This window comes from Pan troglodytes, chromosome 2, assembly GCF_028858775.2.
Source record: "Pan troglodytes isolate AG18354 chromosome 2, NHGRI_mPanTro3-v2.0_pri, whole genome shotgun sequence".
In the NCBI taxonomy this organism is placed as follows: domain Eukaryota; kingdom Metazoa; phylum Chordata; class Mammalia; order Primates; family Hominidae; genus Pan; species Pan troglodytes.
This window is the reverse complement of record NC_086015.1, coordinates 69,339,598-69,363,075: the sequence shown is the minus strand read 5'-3', so window position 1 is coordinate 69,363,075 and position 23,478 is coordinate 69,339,598. Positions and strand designations below refer to the sequence as shown.

The 23,478-nt window shown below is 40.2% G+C and overlaps 1 protein-coding gene across 34 annotated transcripts in view; it reads left to right on the top strand.

The window, feature by feature from the left end:
* The window catches only part of MAGI1 (membrane associated guanylate kinase, WW and PDZ domain containing 1), a 674,091-nt gene that overhangs the window by 633,972 nt on the left and 16,641 nt on the right, over nt 1-23,478 (top strand). For 12 of the 34 annotated variants that reach the window (XM_054680759.2, XM_009445792.5, XM_009445790.5 and 9 more), the window contains 6 exons: nt 2,318-2,534; nt 6,448-6,531; nt 10,046-10,137; nt 11,599-11,791; nt 14,111-14,404; nt 17,725-17,928. In XM_054680759.2, coding sequence (XP_054536734.1) covers nt 2,318-2,534; nt 6,448-6,531; nt 10,046-10,137; nt 11,599-11,791; nt 14,111-14,404; nt 17,725-17,928 — 1,084 coding nt within the window. The remainder of the gene's footprint in view (nt 1-2,317; nt 2,535-6,447; nt 6,532-10,045; nt 10,138-11,598; nt 11,792-14,110; nt 14,405-17,724; nt 17,929-23,478) is intronic. The other 22 variants (XM_003309855.7, XM_054680756.2, XM_054680755.2 and 19 more) reach the window with 7 other exon arrangements.

Here is a 23,478-nt window from a genome sequence, read left to right as displayed (position 1 = left end):
GAGTGGTCCTTTGAAGGGAGGCATGCCACTCTCAGGGTAAATGCAGAGGTCTTTTATTGAGTTTTTTGCTTTTACATTTAAAATATCTTTCCCCTTCAGAGGTGAACAAAAGTAAAACATTACTAAAATGTAAAAAAATAGGAAGTAGCAGTTCCTGTTAATTCTATTTACCAAGGTTCATTTTGAAATGAAAATGACTTTAAATTTTGTCTTGATTATAAAAAGTATTCTCTATGCACCATAAAAGTAAAAAAGGTAGGTAATATGGGAAAGTATAATGATAAGAGGGAAAAACTCCACCCATAATCCCATTTTTTCTATGTGTTTTTATGTAGGTTCACACAAAAAAAGGGCTGATGTTATACATGGTTGTTTATAATCAAGACCCTTGTAAAGACCACATTGAAGAGGAGGGGAAAAAAAACAACAGTCCCATGTGCATGCAAAAGAAAATGAGTATAGTATCCATCATTTACATTTTCTCACTCTGGCCCTGGGAGCTTAATTCACTGTTGGAGGAGAAACTGTTGAAGTTGGCAGAGCCAGGTTCTATCAACTCTGGAATGGCAACCAAATCTCAGCTGAGCACTTGATCCTCAAAAGAGAAAAATGGTGACGTGGGATTATGATGGTGTTTGTTCCCACCCAAACATCAGCGTGTTTTCCTGGCATCTGCAACAGTGTATGTTTTTCCCCTTGAATTGGAGTGAATTAAGCCTCTCAAACAGTTTTCCCAAGACCTCCAGGATAGCTTAGAATATGGTCCTCAAATTTCTCCTGCAGGCACATCAAGTATAATTTTAAACGGTCTATCTTGCCTTCATTGAATGCATGTCCAGTTGTTCTCAATTTTGAATCCTTGCCAATACCTGCATTCAAATCTGTAATAGTCAAGAGCAAATGAAGTTTTTGTCCTCCTTGGGCTTTCTTCAGATACTTGTTTCAAAGCAATTACTGGAAGGAGAGGAAGTATAGGGACCTGAGAATTAAATGAAGGGACCTTGCAAATTTCCAGCAGAATTCCAGGGGAATGAAAGATGAAGGATACTTGGGGAGACAGCAAGGAAGAATGGCCTTGATAGGATTGATCGGAACACCTGGTGGAAGATTTGGGCTCTGTAAAGAACTTCAGGGATCTAGAATGATCAAGGTCAAAGCTCTTATAAAGTACTTTAAAACCACGAGCTCTACAGGATCTATAAAAGAGAATGGAGAGCCCCTTCCTGTCCTCTACCCCATACAATGCTTTAAATCAGCTAAGTATAGTGACATGGTGTCTATGGTATATGAGGCATGACTGCAGGATTGTTTGTTTTGAATAGGGAATGCTAAACACCTGAGATTACCACAGTCTTTTATTGGAGAAAATAAGAACTACAGTTATTTTCTGTTCTACCCACTATTTTCCTTTCCATTAAGTCTTACTCTCCATTCATTCCCCATTCTGACAGAGCTTTTTGTAAAATGAGAAGGGTCTTTGCTGAGCAGATTTTAATGAAGAAGGACTCGGTTATTCAACTGAAATTTAAATGGAACTCTTCCCCTTTGAATATTATAATACTTGGACTTTGGAGAAGTTGCACATCTAAGAAGGCTGGCCCCCAGAGGCCAACTCATATACAAAGTTTGATCTTGGTTTTCAACCAACAGTACTATCGGCAGTTTAAGAGGTGAAGTGTAATGCTTGCAAAATTGATTAGCTAAGAATTATGGAAGTTCTTCATATATTAGTAATTTCTACACCTAGAAATATCAGTAAACATATAATACTAGGCATGATTTTTAAAAGATCTGACCTCCTTTTATTTAATAGTCGAAAAGAATGGATAGCAAACTCTTAGAGAGGAATTGGGTATTTTATTATTAAAAGGTACAAGACATGGAGTCCTGAGGAGCATCTTTAGCCCTGATTATATTTCTTCTGGATATTATAGCCTTATCGTAAACCACTCATGGTATTTGGTGTCACATATTTTTGTGAAAATGAACGTGTTAAAACTGATCCATCTTGCAGTAAACGAGCATAGCGTCTTAGCTGAGAACCTGTGATGAATATCAGATTTGTTTTCCGCTGTAGCCCAGAGAGCAGTATGGGTTATGATTATGTCTTCCTATCTGGCCCACCCCTCTGTTTGTCTGCCAATCACCTGGGGATTTATCTACATTCAGCATTAGCTGGAGAAAGGTGGGAGCCAAAATACTGTTGATATGTATGTGTATGCAAAAGTGCTAAACAAAGACAAGCTGGTGGAAAACACCCATTCAGAGAACCAATAATAATCTTTTCTTCTTGCCCCTCTCACTTGCTTACTTTCAGCAACCACTGGAAAGGAAAGACAGTCAGAATAGTTCTCAGCACAGTGTTTCCAGCCACCGAAGCCTGCACACAGCATCCCCAAGCCACAGCACACAGGTGCTCCCCGAGTTCCCACCTGCAGAGGCCCAAGCTCCAGATCAAACTGACAGCTCTGGCCAGAAAAAACCAGATCCTTTTAAAATCTGGGCCCAGTCCAGGAGCATGTATGAAAACCGACGTGAGTAGCATCCTGGCCTCTGTCTTACCCTGACCCCTCCGCAGGGCTCTACCTTTCTCTTGAAGGTTATTGAAAATAGATGAGTTGCAGTGTGTAAACTGGATAAAGTGAAATCCGCAAGAGGCAAAAGTATCACAGAGGGAGTGGACTCTGCTGGCTATTCATGGAGTCTCCACTATGCCTTCACTTTGGGGAGGGGGTAGAAGTGGATGGTTATCACATAAATGCCCTGGGTAAAAATGGTTTTTTTTTTCGTCCCTTCAGTTAAAAGGAATGGTAGATAAGAGCTGCTGTCTCATTAATTCTCCGAGTGGAGATTGTGATGTGCTCTGAGCACAAATCTGATATGCAATAGAACTTAAACATGTTTGACTGGGATTTTGGGCTAATGAGAAGAAATTAAATGCTTTTTAAGTGGTCTCTTGATTTTTAAAAATACTGGTAATTTTTTTTAACCATTATAATCTCTCTAAACATTCCCCACAAAAAGGAAAAAACCATAGCAGTGAGTGGTTGTGCTTTAATTACTTATCCAGTGCTTTACCTTTTCTATAAATATGAGCCAGTGATAGTATACTTTGTATCTTCTTGGCTTGTATAAACATAATATCACCCTCATGTTTAACGTCTTTTTATTATGAAATGATTTCCAAAAACTATTCACCATAAATAATATTCATTTATCTTACCAATGAAAGTTCCTAAAAATGCCTTAATTTTAGGCGATGCAAATTGATTGTTGTTGTTGGGTGGCTGTTTTCTGATGTTTTCTTATAATGGTCAGGGTGAGGCAGCTATGAAGGACAGATGGCTCATTTTCTCTTTTTGGTATGGGGTAGGAGAGAGGTGTTGTGATGGTGGAGATTCGGTTTGTTGAAGGGTCTGGGAGAAGCTGGAAGAGTGAAGGGAATCATTTTGCTCATCCTCCCCTCAGCACAGGTTTCATTCCTAGCTGCAAATGTGGTCACTGCTCAGCAGGGTCCCCATCGAGAGTCGTGGCAGAGAGGTTGTGTGAGGTGTGGGTCCCCGGCCTCCTGTCCACCACACAGACTTGGCCATGCTGTGCTTCCTTTGCCGGCCGAGGTGCATGCTGAAAGTCAACTCCTCTGTGACCCAAGCAAAATGGGGCAGTAAGGCCAGCATCCTTGTCTGAGGAGGAAAGTTGGTCAGTCCACTGAATGATGCTCAGCAGTTGGGGGGCAGAGGTGAGCCTGGAGTCTTGCTGGTTATCAAATGTTAGGAGTCACTCAGGGCTTCATCCTTTTCCTCCTCAAGGGAGAAATATTACTGCCTTCTTGCTACCACAATGCATGGAATTAAATAGGCTGTTTTGGCTACAAGTTCACTCTGCTGACAAAAAGCCCACTAATTTGAGCAGGGACTTATTTAGTTGCTTGACTAGAAAGACACCCCTAAAGTACCCCTGAGGCCTGACTAAAGGAAATGAAGTTCCATTTGGAATGACCTCATATGCAGTGGATGCTAACCAGGAACCAGGTTCTGTCCTCATTGTGTCTCCTCGCTCACTGTAGTGATTTCACTGAAGAAAACCATTTAAGAGATATTTCCAAAGAGGAGCGTTTTCACATTCCCCGCACATTTCTCTCTGAGCTTGTGGCTCGTGCAGTCAATGGCCCAACTTCAGTTAATGTTGAGATATTGCTTTATTGACCGAACTCCTGCTCTCCTCAATACAGTACACATTTATGATTGAGTTTTCCTGTATGAATCTTTTTGTGATAAAATGAATTGCATTCTGAAGGGCTGGCGGGGGTGTCCTGGGTTGACAGGACAATTGTAAAACATCCGTTTAATGGAAGGCTCTTGCTCAAATGCCATTTTTACCCTGGTGGCGGCAAATTTTCTTAAGAATTTGACTTAATCAAATGTGTCTAAAAAGTTTTCACTAGGAAAAAAAAATAAGAAAAATATGTAATGTGGCCATAGCCAGCTACTGTAAGTACTGAAATTGCTCAGGTGGCAGCCGGACTGAAATATTCGGAGCCAGGCGCCATGGCTCAGTCATATAATCCCAGCACTTTGGGAGGCCGAGGCGGGCGGATCACGAAGTCAGGAGTTGGAGACCAGCCTGGCCAATATGGTGAAACCCCGTCTCTGCTAAAAAATACAAAAATTAGCCGGGCATGGTGGCGTGCGCCTGTAGTCCCAGCTACTCGGGAGGCTGAGGCAGGAGGCATCACTGGAACCTGGGAGGCGGAGCTTGCAGTGAGCCGAGATCACGCCACTTGCACTCCAGCCTGGGCGACAGAGCGAGACTGTCTCAAAAAAAAAAAAAAAAAAAAAAATTCGGAATGGTGCCGGTTTTGTTCCTTCACTTTCTTTAACATCTGAGGAATCGGATAGAGCAGCACAAATGAGAACCTGTTCCTTTTTGGTAATTGGAGTCTCTGTAGTTGACGGATAGATAGTAGCAACCTAATTGATGTTAACATTCACATGGATTTCTTCCTCACTACTAAATGAGGATAATGATGAGACCTCCCCCTGGCCCCCATGGTAATTATTCAGTATCTGTCACAGATTTTCTTATTTTCACAGCACCTAGGAATGAACCTGCATCATTCTCGTCTTTGAATCAGTATTTTTCTTTATCTGAGATCAGTTTCTGCCATTCTCTTAGGTTGTTTTGTATCTTGTCTTTCAAAGAGAAAAAAGTGTATAGCCTTGTTAGATGTGATTCCCTGCCCCCTCCCCCCAAGACAGTAAAATGAGCAGAGTAATCCAGGAAAAACAGGAAAATTGAAGTCAGCAACAGCAGCTTAACTGTGCCATATTACCCTCTTTTTGTTGGAAATACATTTTTCTTTTTCTTTTCTTTTATTAGGGGCAATGTGGAGATTAACACAATCTGTGAACGCATTCCTTCATATGGTCTAAATGTGTTGCAATGTACCATATTTTTGATATGGCCATCTCTCAAGGCAGCAGTATTAGAATGAATCAGTCTGAATTACAAATGTGTTCATGAATCCTTTTGAAGGGTTTCAATGTTTAATTAAAAACAAAGACAAGCACTGAAGTCCTTTAAAAGCCATGTTGCCTGTTTTATGGTTTCTCTAGAATTGTGCACATCTTAAAAATGACAGCGATGCAGTGTTATTAGTAAATGTTTAGGAAAATCAGATCCTATCCGGTAGCATTTACTACAAAAGAAATTATAAGGCTTATAGTTGAAACTTTGCCTGTTCACTATATAGTTTGGAAAGAAAAAGCTGAAAACTGTCCTATTAACCAACATTGTAAATCCGTCCTGCCTTGGAGAGACATGCTTACAAGTTTGGAAGTGGCGATTGAGCTTCTTTATCATAGTGAGCTTAAGAAGCTTGGATATACCTCCAGATTTTAAGAGCAATTATGAGTTTGTATTTGTGTGTTTGTTCAGTTCTCGGGATAGATCCATTGATTTGCATCTCTAAATATAAGACTATTCTGGCTTGAAATGCTTAGAATTCACCTGAACAGATATTAGTACAAGAATGAATTTCATCCTGGACTTGATACACTTTTGAATAAATGCTGTAGTATAGTGGTAGCACAAATATTCTTAAATTTTTCAAAAAGCAATAAGGGTTTAGACAAACCATGATTGAAGTAAGGTCATTCAAGAATGTGTACTTTAGAATGTCATTAAATACGGAGAGTTTAAGATAGTAATAGGAGTTACAGGAAACTCTCAATGGTGCAATTGTAAATTCTACCTTTTTTACAAGTAAAGCACTGTGAAAAAAAAGAAAGAAAAAATGGAATCAAACTATAGTCTTTTAAAATAACAGCCATGACCTTTATTGTGAAAGCTGAACTGACTGTTCCTTATCAATCAAAACTAAATTAAAGTGAACTAAGAGAAAGAATGTACATTAAGCTTTGCAAAACTGTGAAATTAATATTCCAGCTATGTCACCTTCACCTGCATCAGGATTGAGCAAGGGTGAGAGAGAGAGAGAAATCAATTCCACGAATTTTGGAGAATGTCCGAGTAAGGATCCGCTGAAAACTTTTGTCTCTCCATTTTCATTCATCTTGTTTGATGTTCTCATTGGTCTGGGGGCCTGGGGAGAAGTTCAGAAAAGAGAGGGAAGAAAAAAGGGGCATGAAGGGAAGTGCTTTGGAGCTCTTGTTGACCAAACGCAAACCAAAGACAAGATGGAATAAAAAGGGTTTTGCATGCCCTTGTCAAGTCTGGAAATGTGTTAGTTTGTCTGTAGTAATGGAGACACCAGGCAGTTTCTCTGCAAATCTGGTGGGTCCATTCTTTCTAATTATCAAAGGAAGTCTTTTGACTGCTTTATTGGATTGTCACTGGCATTACCCAAAGGAGACTAACTGCAGAAACTGTTCATATGCAAGGGCTTACAAATGAAAATTGGACAAGGTTTTCTTAGCTCTATTTGATTTAGCCTCACTCAAAAAAAGTGATATTAATATTGGGAAAATGGTTCTACCTTACTGCCGCCTAAAAACTTAATTCTAATAAAATCTGCCTGAAGTAAGGAAGAAAACCATTTTGGGGGAAGTAGTTTAGAAACTTCAATGCCTCTAAGAAGAGGTGGCCTCAGAAGACACAGAAGAGAGAAATTTTATAATCCCATAATGTGTTTCAGTACTGATTTACTGCCAAAGTTATATATTGGGGTAAATGGCATTTAGTTGGTAGAAGAGTAGAATTCTTAAAATGCCAAAATTAAAGTAGCAAGACTTTCTTTGTAACATGTCTGTGTGTCGACGTTTATGTCTGTGTTTCCTGGCTCACTGTTGTGTCTTTAACATCCCTAGTGTCAGTGGGCATCTTCCTTTTCAACAGAAAGCCTTTAAATAAATTTGCCATTTTCCCACTGATTCTCAGAAGGAAACGAAGCTTTTTTTTTTTTTTTTTCCATGTGGCCTAAACGGTGTGATAAGCCTAAATCTGTTGGCCACAACCTCCCATACCATGCTAGCTCACACCTAAATGAGCAACAGTAGGCAGAAACTTGTTACATTTGGTGTCACTGTAGGATGGGCAAATGTTCTGGTGTTAAATGATGCTGAGAAAAATGGGTCTGGGCTGGAAGTCTCTGCAGAGGCCCTTTCGTTGTTCCCAGAAAGGCCACACACTCAGCAGACCTGAAACAGACTCTGCCAGGAACCCAGTGCTGGCTGGAAAGCACCAGTGGTCTATTTCAGTAATAATCCTCTTGCTTGAGTGAATCAAAGACGGAGACACAACTTGATTTAATTTGTCGTTGCATTGAGGCTATTACAGCAAATATCCTTTAGCCAGCTACTCGAACAGAAAGAAAATATTGTTACCTTAGCGTGCTCAAGAAAATATTATTCTCAAATTGTGTTTATGGGAGTCCTGTGCAGTAGCTTAGCTCCATGTTCTGGGTGTTTTGCAGCTTAGCCTCAGCAATTATAATAAAAGCAGTGGATAGAAAGCACCCATTTACAGCCCTGGCACTGAGATAGCTCAAGTAAAAAGATCAGATTCAAACTCCTCTGACTTGTACTTACTGGTCACTTGGTTTCTTCTCTGTTGCTGTATTCATTCACTATACATTTTAAGTTTGTGGGTGAATCACTAAAAAGGGACATCTCTTCGCCAACCTGAAATCTAAACATCCACCTTCTTCTTCCCTATTCCATTGTACAAAACTGGAGAAGAAAAGAATTAAATTATCAGGCCTGCGCTTTCCTTCAGCCCCAAATCCAGTCAATTAAATAAGAAGGTATGCACTATAGCATTTGAAAATCTCCTTTAGGATTCACTGCAACTGAAATAGATTTTTTTCTCTTTAAAAAAAAGATATATCATTTTATAGGTCATAAAACACCCTATGTATACATTAAAATATTACATAAGAATTAAATAGAAATAACTCTTTTACTTTAGTGAAGTAACAGAGTGGTGTATAGAACAATTTCATGTATAGTAAGTATTTTCTTATGGAAATTGCATTTGTTTTAAAAAACAAGATATTCATTTTAAAGCCCTGGACCATTGCTGAGTATTGAAAGTAAAATATCAGGTTACTGGAAAATGAATGAATACTTTTAATGCTGAAATATCATAGGCAAATTCATAGAGTAAAGCAGTCATTTTGGCAATGAGATATATGATTCATTAACATAGACTTTTTGTCATCACCATTGATCTTAAGGATTTGGAGGCCTGGCTGATTTTGGTAATAGTATTGAAATCCTAATAAAATTTGTACAGTCACCCCTCAGTGTCTGCTGGGGATTAGTTTCAGGACACCCGCATCCCCCACCAAGGATATAAAAATCCATGGATGCTTAAATCCCTAGAAAATAGCCTAATATTTGTGTGTAACACACACACACACACACACACCCCTTCCTATATTATTTATTTGTTTGTTTGTTGTTTATTTATTTATTTGAGACAGGGTCTTACTCTGTCACCCAGGCTGGAGTGCACTGGGGCAATCATGGCTCACTGCAGTCTCAACCTCCCTGGCTCAAATGATTCTCCCACCTCAGCTTCCGAGTAGCTAGGACTACAGGCACACACCACCATACCTGGCTCATTTTTTATTTTTTGTAGAGACAAGGTCTCACTATGTTGCCCAGACTTGAATGCCTGGGCTCAAGCGATTCGCCTGCCTTGGCCTCCCAAAGTGCTGGGATTGCCACTGTGAGCCACTGCACCCCACCTCCTATATACTTTAAATCATCTCTACATTACTTATGACATCTAATACAATGCAAATGCCATGTAAATAGTTGTGATACTGTATTACTTAGGGAATAACGACAGGAAAAAAATCTGTACGTATTCATCACAGCTAAAACCATTGTAGGTCTAACAAATTTTCTATCTGTGATTGGTTGAATCTAAGGATGCAGAACCCACAGATATGGAGGACTGACTGTATGCAGAAATACTAGGATGTTTTAGAGTATTTTTGGCAAAAATGATCTAACAAAGCCTATTAGCATTGCTAGCCTTAATTATTTTAAGGAAGAAGAAAATGACTTAAAGATAAATCAGAAAGTCTGTTTCAACCAAGCTGTTCTCTTTCATCCTCTAGTAGAGGAAACATCTGGTGACTTAACATGACTTCAGAATCCTTAGATCTGGCTTCAGAGGTGACTCTGACTTAGCCTGAGTGTTCTTGGACATGGACACCTGCTTTGTGGTGTGGCACATAATAATTTTAATTCACTTAATTCTCCTTGCAAGAATACTGAGGAAAGCAGTTAATGCTGACTATTTGTAGTTAAGGATCATGGCTTGGGCTTGATTCGGAATTATCAAACAGTGATGAGTCCTGTGAAGAACTTTAGGGCTCAGTGACTATTCCCACTGTTTATCCCCGTGTCTTCCATTATTTCACCTGTCCAGAGTATTTTGTTTCTTTGCCTATATTGAAAATCTTCCATCTGATCAAGCACCACCATTCTTGTCCTGCAACTGTGTTCATCTTGGGGGTATCATTGCTTTTATCAGTAAAATAATCCTTCTCTTTTTTCTCCCCTCTCTGCAGTTCCAGATTACCAGGAACAGGACATCTTCCTCTGGAGAAAAGAGACTGGATTTGGATTTAGGATTCTGGGTGGAAATGAACCAGGGGAACCTGTGAGTCTTTTGCTTGTCTCTCTTCCCAGCATATTTTTCTAAGGCTTCAAAGCAAATTGGCGACAGTGACAAATCACCAAGATTTAAGTCCAGCTAGATGCAACACTGACTCTTTAATCTTGAGTAGTGTGGGTTTTTCATTGGGTTTTGTGGAGCTCTCTTTGTCTTGAGGAAGAGGAGACTAGATTCTTTCTAAAAAGTTTGTATGAGTGTTTGTGAAAAGTGGCAGCTGCCTCTGTAGACCACCCCTTTCCCCCAAGGGAGATGAAAACAGAAAGCAAAACAGGAATAGGCATCACCTAATATCACAGTGGCCTGGTCCTTCTGGCCAGGTCCCTTCACTCTGCCAGCAGGTAGTAGGCTTTGTATGTTGAGTTGCTGGTGTGCAGAGAGTACTTCGCAAAGCCTTATGAGACAGTGATTGGAGAATGTCAGACCCCTGCCTTTACAAAACTTGAGAAAGAACCCTGAGTAAGGGTCAAGAAACATTGAACTTCCCTGGGCCTCAGTGTCCTCCACTTTGGAATAAATTTAGAATAACATAACAGGGTTCCTCTGAAGGAAGAAAAGAAAACTGAAATAGGTATTGTTAATTTCCTTGTGATAATAACAGCCATTATTCATCGAGCGCTTACTATGTGCCAGGTTCTGTGCTAAAGGCTCTTAACATACATTCTCTCATTTATCCATCAAACCCACCAGTTTATCCCGTTTTCACATCAAGGAAAAGAAAGGCTAACTAACTTGCCCAAGATCACAGAGCTACCAAATGGAGGGACTGACAAATAAGGTCTGACTCGAGTTCATGTTCTTAGCAACTATTTTGTCAAAGTTCTTTGTAAACTATAAATGCCACGTAAAGGTAACTATAGCATTATTGTCTGCTGGAAAGGCAAGGCAGGCACAAATATTTTAGCTAAGGTTTAGTGAATGGCAAATATAACAGCAAGACACTAACTATAAAGAGTGCTCTGCTTTCGGGTGCTAAAAGACTTCAAAAATGGAGATGTCCAACCAACTTTTGCTTCATTCATTCATTTAAGAGTATTTATTACAGATTCCCTATTCCTAGGCATGATGCTAGACCCTTAAATAAAAGTAATATTAATATTTTAATTAGCAGAGTTTTATGGAAAGAGAGTTTTTAGGTAGCTTCCAAAGAAGAATAGGGTATACAATGAAGGGAGAAAAGTAATTTATATCTGCAAAGGGGAAAAAGAGAGTGAGTCATCAATAGGCCACAGATAAACATCTGGAAACTAAGCAAGAAATATTCTTTCCACCATTTAAGAATTGTTGCAGTGCTTAGCACAATGTCTTGTACACAGTGGGTGCTCAATAAATGTTTGCGGCATGCCTGCAGACATGAATGAATGAATTGTTCCCAGAGATGTGAAGGCTATTGATGTAACAGTAAACATAGGAGAGCAATGTTTCATCCATCGTTCAATTACTCAACAGATTTATATTGGTCACATCGTACCACTGGGTGCTGCTGATACTGACGGCCGCCTGAGGTCTGGAGATGAATTAATCTGTGTGGATGGGACGCCAGTAATTGGAAAATCACACCAGCTTGTGGTCCAGCTTATGCAACAAGCTGCCAAGCAAGGCCACGTCAATCTCACGGTGCGGCGTAAAGTGGTTTTTGCGGGTATGTATTTCATTCATTCCTTCAGACAGTGCGTTGTCACTTTATTCACAGAAAAGGCCTCCTTCCTGTGTCTGCCTCCTTGAGCGTCTATTTTAGCAAATGTTTGCAAATGTGATCAAGCTCAGAATTTCCAGATGGCTTGCTTCTCTCAAACCCTGCAAAAATTACTGTCATTCTAAAGTACTTTAATGTGCCGTTTGCGTATGTTCAACAAAGGCTTCCAGAGGAAGGCTAGTTGAATATATATTACTTCCCTTCTATCTCCTTGCAAATCAGAACTTAGCCATCCTCTTCATTTGATGCTAATCCTCAGCAAATGAGGTCATTATGAAAGTCAGAAGAGTTGTAGCTTCATATCAAGGGAACAAAAATCGGGTTTGTGCTACAAAATAAGCTCATAAAAAAGTTACTGATTTCTTACTGTCCTATGTATTAAACCAAGATTTTTTTTTTTTCTTTCTACAAGAAAGTTGTAGAGCTGGCCAGTTCTAGGTCAGCTTTGATTCCTTCTTCCTGCCCATAAGCTTTGAACTTTAATTCTCAAAATACTACATATCCTTTCAGGCTCAGCTCAAATATAACTTTCTTCCCTCGGAAATTCCTCCTTCCTCCAACTGCCTTCAGATTTTAGCATTCCCTCCTTGCCATTCTAGTGACTCATGGTTTACTGCTGTATCAGAATCTGCCATTTTGAGACAGTGAATTGTGTGAGTGTCTGTCCTTTCCCTTGAAAGCTCACGTTGAACACACCTTGGTTGTTCACCTTTGGATGCAGCTCCCACCTTGAAACCTTTAAGGCAGAACCCAGAATGCAGCAGAGGTGATTGTCTTATATCAGTGGAATTACTGGAGAAATATGACCTGAAATATTATGAATTCTCTTGGCATTCATATTAGTGAAACAGATACCTGTCAGATAAAATTAATCGGTAACTTCTTTAAAAAAAAGAGTATAACCCATTTTAAATGGTATATGATTAATTATAGAATTAAGATGTTAAATTCCAGTGTGTTTATGACCTCACAATCCTTAACATACTCTTCCATGCAGCTAAAAGCAGTCAGCTAGAACCAGTTTTTGAGATGAGATGGAAACTAACTATCTCGCTTCCCTGGCCCAAATAGAAATAGTAAGGCAATGTGATTTTTTTGTTTGTTTGTTTCAGGTTTATTTTTTTAAATCTTAAATATTTTGGATTTTTAGCTCTGTGTAAAAGGCGTGTCAAATCTATGAAGAGACATTATGCAAGCGAACTAGTCACAAAAGGAGAAATATTGATTCCCTTTATATGAGATACCTAGGGTAGTCAAATTTATAGAGATAGAAAGCAGAACGATGGTTGGTGGGGTGTGGAGGAAATAGGAAGGGGAATTAGTTTTTAATGAGTACAGAGTTTCAATTTGGGAAAATGACAAAATTCTGGAGATGGATGATGATGATGGTTGCACAAAAATGAGAATGCACTTAATACCACTCAAGTATATGCTTAAAAATGGTTTAAAAATTTGTTATGCTTATTTTTCCAAAATTAAAACAATCTATGAAAAGAGAAGCTTTTGGAAATAAATACAGTCTGATCCAAAACTTGGAAACAACACACATTTTTTTTTTGGCATAGTTGGTTCCACCTACGGTGTTGGCTATTTAGGAGTGCTTTACCTCGCAGTCTGATGGTAACACTAGAATGGTGACTAAATTCAGAAGGAGGCCAGTGTATCCAGTTCTGTGATCAGAGTCGATGTTGACACCTGGAAGCTAAGAAGAGAAGCATGTGTATGTCTCACAGGTGTTGTCATGAACCCCACATAGGGCGGGTAGCCTCAACGTTACCATCACCTTACTGTTTGTTGCCTGATGGAAAAAGCTGAGTGGAAATGTGACTGGAAAGTAATGACAATGTGAGCGTGCATCCAAGGTTGTATCTATGAAGCCAAAATGGCGGTCTTCACGGGTGTAGCCCTCACCTACGCTTAGGCCCTTCCCTTTGTGCAATGGGGAAATATTTCACAGCAGGCTGATCTTGCTGCAAACTTGATTCTGAGTGTGGATGTCGACATATAGCATGCTATAAACAACAAACGCTATTTGGGAGTCCCATTTGGTGTTAGGTGGGATCAATGTTCGTAGATACTGAATGGTTAATATTTGTCAAGAGAAGCTGCTTTCAATCCGTATATCCAGGTTTTGTGAAACCAGGTGCTGTCTCCTCCCCTCGGTTCACGTTTGATTTCTAGCAGGAGTTGCAGGAAGGAGGGAGGGGCAGCAGGATGGAGGGGCTGCAGGACACGGTGATGTACGCGTGCATCTCTCTGCTACAGTGCCCAAAACCGAGAACGAGGTGCCCTCGCCAGCCTCCTCTCATCACAGTAGCAACCAGCCGGCCTCGCTGACAGAAGAGAAGCGCACCCCGCAGGGCAGCCAGAACTCGCTGAACACGGTGAGCTCGGGCAGCGGCAGCACCAGCGGCATCGGCAGTGGCGGCGGCGGGGGCAGCGGCGTGGTCAGCACCGTGGTGCAGCCCTACGACGTGGAGATCCGGCGCGGGGAGAACGAGGGCTTCGGCTTCGTCATCGTGTCCTCGGTGAGCAGGCCCGAAGCAGGCACGACCTTTGGTGAGTGCTGAACGTGAAATTACCCAGGGTTTCCCACCATGCCTGGGAGTTTTTGTTCTCTTGCGAGTGAAAGCTGACTCAGACCTCACGTGCAGAAATGCTTTATAGCTTCTTGCTCTGGGTAATTAAAGACTTAATTGGAGATGGAGTTGATTTGGTAGCTTTTTCCCTTTTGAAGGTTGGGAATATTTGTTCAACCCTTTCAACTTCCACACTGAGAATGTGATCACGCATACACAACTTAAAGCATACATCAGATTTGCGTGAAATTTGAATAGCAGCCGGGCGCTGTTGCTCACGCCTGTAATCCCAGCACTTTGGGAGGCCGAGGAGGGTGAATCACTTGAGGTCAGGAGTTTGAGACCAACCTGGCCAACGTGGTGAAACCCTGTCTCTACTAAAAGTACAAAAAGTAGCTGGGCGTGGTAGTGCATGCCTGTAATCCCAGCTACCTGGGAAGCTGAGGCAAGAGAATCGCTTGAACCTGGGAGGTGGAGGTTGCAGTGAGCCGAGATTGTGCCACTGCATTCCAGCCTGGGTGACACAGCGAGACTCTGTCTTAAAAAAAAAAAAAGAAAAGAAAAGAAAAGAAAAGAAATTTGAATAGGAACCCCTGGACAGCATACAGAGTCTACAGTTTTTGCCAAAGCAAGGCTTTTGAAAGGTCTTGAATAGAATAGCACTAATTGCAAGGGCCTCAGAATGGTCTTAAGAATGTCTTAAGATTTTTTACAAGGAGCATACGGCTGTAAAAATGCTCTAGGAAAAACAGAGGTGTAAGGAGTAAAAATACTACATGAGATGCTAGTCTGCCTCATCTGTGTTCTTTCTCTACTCTATCCCGATAGGAATTTTTTTTTTAATTTTAAATAATATTTTTACTGTTGCTTGATTTAAAGTCTGGTTAAAATCTGAGTTAAGAGTCATTCGATTTTCCTGTCTCGTCCAGACATTGAGGGTTTCAGCAAAGTATGGAGAAACACAGTTGTCACTTTCTCAGAAGGATTCACTCTCTTCTGGGTACACTAGCAAAGACCAATAGAAACCCAGATGATTGCAGAAACTAGTGATATATGAATCTGTTTCCCATTGCAATGGATTGATTATAGATGTACACTCCAAAAATGATCCACCTTCCTGATTGGGTAAAAAGTCATTTGTTATCTCCCAAGCACATTTGTTACTTACTATGGAATACAAGGGGAGAAGGGGAAGGGCTGTGCAGGCTGTGCGGGCTTTTCATGTACCTCAGCTCTATCCCTGAATGACTTATCCACATGGAAACTGGCTAGAATCAGCAAGGTGCTACAACCCTTTAGCATTCTCATCCAGTAGAGCTCACTTGGCCTCCATTTAATCTTGGTGTGTTGCTTCCTGCTGGAGCTGTCTCCCCGTAAGTTTTATGTTTAACAGGGGACAGTGACTCAGCCAGGTCTATGCATGTGTGGCTGCAGTAACAAACGCCTATTACTAACAGTGCTTTTTGAGCTACATTAATAAAGTCATCATAGCATGTTATGGATGGATGACCTGACATCAAAGCAAGGTTTTTTGGTTTTGTTTTAAAATTAATTTCAGAGACTTTCTTGCTTAATATAAAAATAAAGAGAAGGAAGAGGGGAGAAAGAAATCCCAAATTATTTTCTTCAGATCTACAGTTTGACTGTCTCCATGCATCCTGTGACGTTCCTAACTATTTCAGAATTGTCAGTTTCACCTTCTAGAAAGAAATAGCAAATATGTCAAGTGGCAGGTTATGTGTTATATAATGAATATTGTATTCACACTCACAATTTGGTCTTTGATTGTTTTCTTTTGGCTCTTACAACGAACAAATTAAACTTTCCCTAATACCTTGCATGAGGCTTCTGAGCTTTGCTGAGCTTTCCTCAGACCTGCTGTTCGATACCTTTGTTATACCAGTTGTCCTTGGAGATCAACTAAACTTAGTCAAGACCTTGAATTTGAGTATGGGAGCATTCCAGCACACCTACCTATTGTATTCTAATAGACTGTTAACTTTTAAAAATTATCTTACCTTGATGTTCCATTCTGTGATACAAGCTCAGGCAAATCTGCTGAAATTCAAAGGAATTAAAGTGCATTTTCCCACACACTTTACCCTTAAGGTCCAAATTATGACAGAAGAGCCTACTCAGTTAGTTGTAATGTCCCTCATGTTATTTGTCACCCTTTCCAAAAGGTAACTCAACTGCATAACTACCTTCATAGTCCCCAGAAAGACAAATTCTTAAAGTAGGTGAATATGCATAAGAACTTTGAAACTCAATACATGATTAACTAGATTAACTAGAAATCCTATGTCAGGCCTCAAAGCCAACCACCTCTCTCTAGAAGTTAGCAATGACATGCAGTGCCTCAAAGTGCACGATAAACCTTTCTCTCCAAATGCACTTTTCTCGGTCTTTGATATTGTGGATGTGCAGTAACTGATGATGAGAAAGGAGATGATTAAAGGAAAAAGGGTGAGGAATGATTTGAACCTAGCTTTGGATCAATGTCCTCAGCCCGAATAGGTACTAGATTTTCATAGTCCTTTGAGGGGATTTTTGTGAGGCAGGAGAATGATTTCAGAGCTAATGAACCAGTCGGGCCACGCTCTGAAAGCACATAAGACTAGCTGCTTGAGCAAAGGTCCTAAAAGGAAAAATAAGCTTCAAGGTTGGGTGCTTTCTTGGCTCATCTCTTATAATTACACCCTTTTTCTAAAGTTTTCATCATTCTGGGGAGAAGGCAGAAAGTCTGAGTGTTTGTTCATCAGGTGTTTTCAGGTTGCATTTTTGGTGCTAGCAGACTCTTATGCCTCACCAGATGCCCAGTGATTATTTTTCTAAACGGAGAAAGAACAAAACATTGGCAGAAGCTTAAACAACAGCTGGCAAAAATGAAGTGACATGAACACAGAATGAGTAAAAGCATCCATCCCAGCCTTGGGTTTCACATTTGCAGTCCCAAAATAAGCAAACAGCCAGTTATTTTGGGGCTCTTAAAAATCTTTGAAGTTGCCAACTATCCCAAATTTTGTAATTGGTTTAAGGAGGAAAGCTGGGGATTCCCCTAATTTTGAATCTGGAAAGGATGGCAGCAATGAATTCTAGTTTCAGGGCAGTAGCTCCTTATACAGACACCCTGAGTATTGCCAATGTTTTGACCATCGGTGCAGAGCTCTCCTTTAATAACATTTGCTTAATGCTTTAATTTATTAACACTTAACCTTCTCTTTCCCTTTTCAACCCTTTTTCTCTTCCCTTTGCTATATTCCCACGTAACTTTAAAAAAATTAAAACTCAATATCAAAGCAGGCAATGCATGTGTGGCTATGCCTCACAAAATAGGTCGGATTATTGAGGGGAGCCCTGCTGACCGCTGTGGCAAGCTGAAAGTAGGAGACCGGATCTTGGCAGTAAATGGATGTTCCATCACCAACAAATCCCATTCAGACATTGTGAACCTAATCAAGGAAGCGGGAAACACAGTTACCCTCCGCATCATTCCTGGGGATGGTAAAGTATACCTATTATCTCTCTCTCTCTTTTTCTCTCTCTCTGTCTCTGTCTTTTCCTTTTCTCTTTCTCTCTCTTTCATTAGTGTTCATGTAACTGAATAGTATTAATTTAGTGGCAGCTTTATTCATCCCTAACTAAATACACCCATCAGGTAAACGTGAGCCATTGTTACTAACCCATACCTCACCCTCTTATGTAATTAATCCTCTAGCCCTGTGACCCTGTGTTGCTGCAAATATAAAAGTTTCAGGCCAGGTGCAGTGGCTCACGCCTGTAATCCCAGCACTTTGGGAGGCCAAGGCGGGCGGATCATGAGATCAGGAGATCGAGACCATCCTGGCTAACACGGTGAAACCCCGTCTGTACTAAAAATACAAAAATTAGCCGGGCGTGGTGGCGGGCGCCTGTAGTCCCAGTTGCTCGGGAGGCTGAAGCAGGAGGATGGTGTGAACCCAGGAGGCGGAGCTTGCAGTGAGCTGAGATCACACCACTGCACTCCAGCCTGGGCGACAGAGTGAGACTCCATCTCAAAAAAAAAAAAAAAAAAAGTTTCAGAAAAATCTTCACCCTTTCCTCAACTTATTTAGCTTTTTGTGTCCTTGTCTTCAGCACTAAAATAGTTTTAATACAGGTGGTACAGATCCTCTGATATGTATAATATGAACTGTATTATATGGTGACATGAGAAAACCTGCATGGTGGCAATTCAGAGCCAGTACTATGGTTTTTTAGAATAAGTGAATATATCAAAGTTTTTTATTTAATGGGAGAATCTAAGAGTTTGTGTCTACTGGATTTGTCCCTAATTTTTGGATGTGAATGAAGAAAGAATGAAATCTCTATATTTTTGATAAATTGTATCTGCATTAAACTAGGCCTGTCCTTATTTGTTTGTGTGATTAGTTAAATTCAAATCTTTGGTTCTTTTATATAAGTGGTGATTCTGCCCCCCAGGGAACATTGGCATTGTCTGCAGTGGGTGTGAGTAGCATCTAGTTAGGTCAGACATGCTTCAAAACATCCTACAGAACACAGAACAGCCCTCACAATAAAAAGTTACCCAGCACAAAATACCAATACTCATTGTATTATTCATGTTTAATAAAAATTAAGTTGAGGCTGAATGCGGTGTCTCACGTCTGTAATCCCAGCACTTTGGCAGGCCAAAGCGGGTGGATCACCTGAGGTCAGGAGTTTGAGACCAGCCTGGCCAACATGGTGAAACCCCATCTCTACTAAAAATATAAAAATTAGCTTGGCATGGTGGCACATGCCTGTAGTCCCAGCTACTTGGGAGGCTGAGGCAGAAGAATCGCTTGAGCCTGGGAGGCGGAGGTTGCAGTGAGCCGAGATCGCGCCACTGCACTCCAGCCTGGGCAACAGGGCGAGACTCATCTCAAAAAAAAAAAAAAAAAAAGTTAAGTTGATACACTAAGGTCAGGAAGTATAGATCCTTTAGAGAATTAGTTCCTGAATATTCACTTTATTCTAAGCTGACTTTGCTCTTGGGAGGAAAGTGACACTTGTCCCAAAATGTTTAAATGTCTTTTTTCAGTCTTGCTATACATGTTATAAAATATATATTCTAAAAGTGAGTATTTCTCAAGAAAAAATCTAGTTTATGAAGATAGTGTGATAAAAACTCTATGCCATATATCTATAAAATAAGAAAATTAGGGTTTCATCTGAAAGTTATTTACCAAATGAGTATTTTTATATACTAATTGCTAGAAAGTGAACTTTATAGTTCAAGATTTGAAAGGTATGGCCGGTGCCTTACGGAAAAGGTAAATGCAAAACCAAACAGTAAAAATTTAAAATTGTTGATTCCAAGAACAGAGAACTTTCTCTGCACCAAAAATATCCCACACTAAATGTGGAGGAAAACACTGGCCTCTTGAATGATGGTCTACTTGACCCTCCTTCAAATGCATGGTTAGTGACTTACCAACTGGTCTGGAGTTCATTCCACCAATTCACCACTCTGGAAAGCTGTTACAATTTAGGAAAGTGGTCACAAGATGATAGAACATAGGTTCCTAATAGGAAGGATGAAGGAAGCCAGAAAATATAGTGAGAAGTGATTGAGAGAGCCAAATGCGGTCCAGACATCCCTCCTTTCATTGCACTTCATTTTATTGCGCTTTGCAGGTACTTCATTTTGTACAAATTGAAGGTTTGTGGCCACCCTGCTTCGAGCAAGTCTGTCAGTGTCATTTTTCCAACAGCGGGTGCTCACTTTGTGCCTTTGTGTCACATTTTGGTAATTCTCACAATATTTCAAGTTTTATTAGTATTAATTATTATTATATCTGCTGTGATGACCTGTGATCTTTGATGTTACTGTTGTAATTGTTTGGGGGTGCCACAAACCATACCCACATAAGATGACAAACAATAAATGTCATATGTGTTCTGACTGCTGCATTGACTGGCCATTCCCCATCTCTGTTCCTTTCCTTGGGCCTCCCTTTTCCAAGATAAAGCAATATTGAAATTAGGACAATAAATAACCTTACAATGGCCTCTAACTCTTCATATGAAAGGAAGAGTCACACATCTCTCACTTTAAATCAAAAGCTAGAAATGATTAAGCATAGTGAGGGAAGGCATGTCAAAAGCTGAGATAGGCCAAAAGCTAGATCCCTCATGCTAAACATTTATCCAAGTTGTGACTGCAGAGGAAAATTTCTTAAAGGAAATTAAAAGTGCCACTCCAGAGAACACATGGATTTTAAGAAAGCGAAACAGCCTTATTGCTGATATGGAGAAAGTGTGAGTGGTCTGGATAGAAAGTCAAACCAGCCACAACATTCCCTTATGCCAGAGTCCAATCCAGAGCAAGTTCCTAACTCCTCAATTCGGTAAAGGCTGAGAGAGGGGAGAAAGCTAGAGAAGATAGTTTGAAGCTAGCAGAGGTTGGTTCATGAGATTTAAAGAAATAAACCATCTCCGTAACATAAAAGTATAAGGGGAAGCAGCAAGTGCAAATATAAAACTGCAGCAAGTTTTCCAGCGGATTTAATTATTAAGATCATGGATGAAGGTGGCTACACAAAATGACAGATTTTCAGTGTAGACAAAACAGTCTTCTATTGAAAGAAGATGTCATTTAAGACTTTCCTAGCTAGAGAGGAGACATCAATGCCTAGTTTCAAAGCTTCAAAGGACTGGCTGACTCTCTTGTTAGGGGCTAATGCAGCTGATGACCTTAAGCTGAAGCCAGTGCTCATCTGGCTATTCTGAAAATCCTAGAACCTTTCAGAATGATGCTAAATGTACTCTGCCTGTGCTCTAGAAATGGAACAACAAAGCCTGGATGACAGCACATATGTTGTGCTGTGGTTTATTGAGTATTTTAAGCCCACTGTTGAGACCTACTGCTTAGGGGAAAAAAATTTCTTTCAAATATTACTGCTCATGGACAATACACCTGGTCACCCAAGAGTTCTAATGGAAATGTACAAGGAAATGAATGTTGTTCTCATGCCTGCTAACACAGCATCCATTCTGCAGCTCGTGGATCAAGAAGTCATTTTGACTTTTAAGTCTTACTATTTAAGAAATGTATTTTGTGAGGCTATACCTGCCATAGATAGTGATGGCTCTAATGGATTTGGAAAATCCATTTGGAAAGATTTGGAAAATCTTCTGGAAAAAAAATTCACCCTTCTAGATGCCATTAAGAACATTTATGATTCATGGGAGACATGTTGACATTAACAAGATTTTAGAAGAGGTTGATTCCAACCTTCATGGATGACTTTGAGGGGTTTCGAGACTTCAGTGGAGGAAGAAACTGCAGAAGTTCCTTTGTGGTGGAAATAGCAAGAGAAGTAGAATTGGAAGTGGAGCCTGAAGATGTGACTTAATTGCCGTAATCTCATGATAAAACTTGAACAGATGAGGAGTTGCTTCTTATGGATGAACAAAGAAAATGGTTTCTTGAGATGGAATCTACTGGTAAAGATGTTGCAAACTTTGTTGAAATGACAACAAAGGGTTTTGATTATTAAATCAACTTAAGTTAATAAAGCAGTGGCAGAGTCTGAGAGGATTGACTCCAATTTAAAAAAAAATTCTACTTAGGGTAAAATGCTATCAAACAGCAACATGCTGCAGAGAAATCTTTCATTAAAGGAAGAGCAAACTTCATTGTTGTCTTATTTTAAGAGGTTGCCACAGCCACCCAACCTTCAGCAACCACCACCCTGATCAGTCAGCAGGCATCAACATCAAGGCAAGACCCTCCATCAGCAAAAAAAGTTTACAACTCACTGAAGGCTCAGGTGATCATTATTTAGCAATAAAGTATTTTAAAATTAAGGTATGTAGTTTTTTTAAACATAATGCTATTGCACACTTAATAGACTATAGTATAGTGTAAACATGAATTTTATATGCACTGGGAAACCAAAGAATTTGCATGACTCACTTTACTGGAATACCTGCTTTTTTATTGCCATGATCTGGAACTGAACCCGTGATATCTCCGAGGTATGCTTTGTGTATGGATTTAGACACGTTTATCAACATATCAAGGAAAGATATCAAACAGACTAACCCAAAAGAATGGGACCCAGGGATTGACTTGCTGGGTTTGTAACTGGTCAATCTTATTGTGGGAACGAGAACATCCAAAAGAAGGAAAGAAAGTACTCCCTGAGTGAAGAGCTTAGAAAAAGTTTGAAGTCAGTAAAGACATAAATACTCAGAAGCGACTTATTCTGCAGTGTAGATAGTAGATGTTGACTTAATTTAATAAAATACACAGCTGGGTGCGGTGGCACACGCTTGTATTCCCAGCACTTGTGGAGACTGAGGCAGGAGGATCACTTGAGCTCAGGAGTTCCAGGCCAGCCTGGGCAACATAGCGAGACGTCGTCTCTGCTAAAAATTCAAAACAATTAGCTAGGAGAGGTGGCTTGCACCCGTAGTCCAACTATTTGGGGCAACGGGCAGGATACGCAGGCAGGAGGATGGCTGGAGCCCAGGAGGTTGAGGTCAAGCTTCATTGAGCCCTGATCATGCCACTGCACTCCAGCCTGGATGACAGACTGAGACCATGTCTCAGAACAGACAAAATAAAATACCCTGGAAAAAAAACTTTTAAGCCTGAACACCAAAAATTATCATGCAAGGTGGATTATCCAATAACAGTTGGCATTATAAAGGCAATTTTAAAATTTAAATACGTAGGAAATATAAAATTCACATAGACATCTTGTGCTACCTTGGTTAGAAATAAGTAAACATAAAACTGGTATAACATAGTTGAGGATTGATATTTTTTAAGGCAATACATGTTCTGCTGAGCATGTGATTTCATCCAAGATGTTTCAGGAATTTGGTTGATATGATAATAAGCCTCTTCTCTAGTTACTTTGTAAGTGCCAGAAGCCAGGTAAAGGGAATCAAGTCTGGCAGCGGGTGAATATGTGATGCTCAATTTTTTTTTTTTTGAGACGGAGTTTCGCTGTGTCACCCAGGCTAGAGTGCAGTGGCATGATCTCGGCTCACTGCAAGCTCTGCCTCCCGGGTTCATGG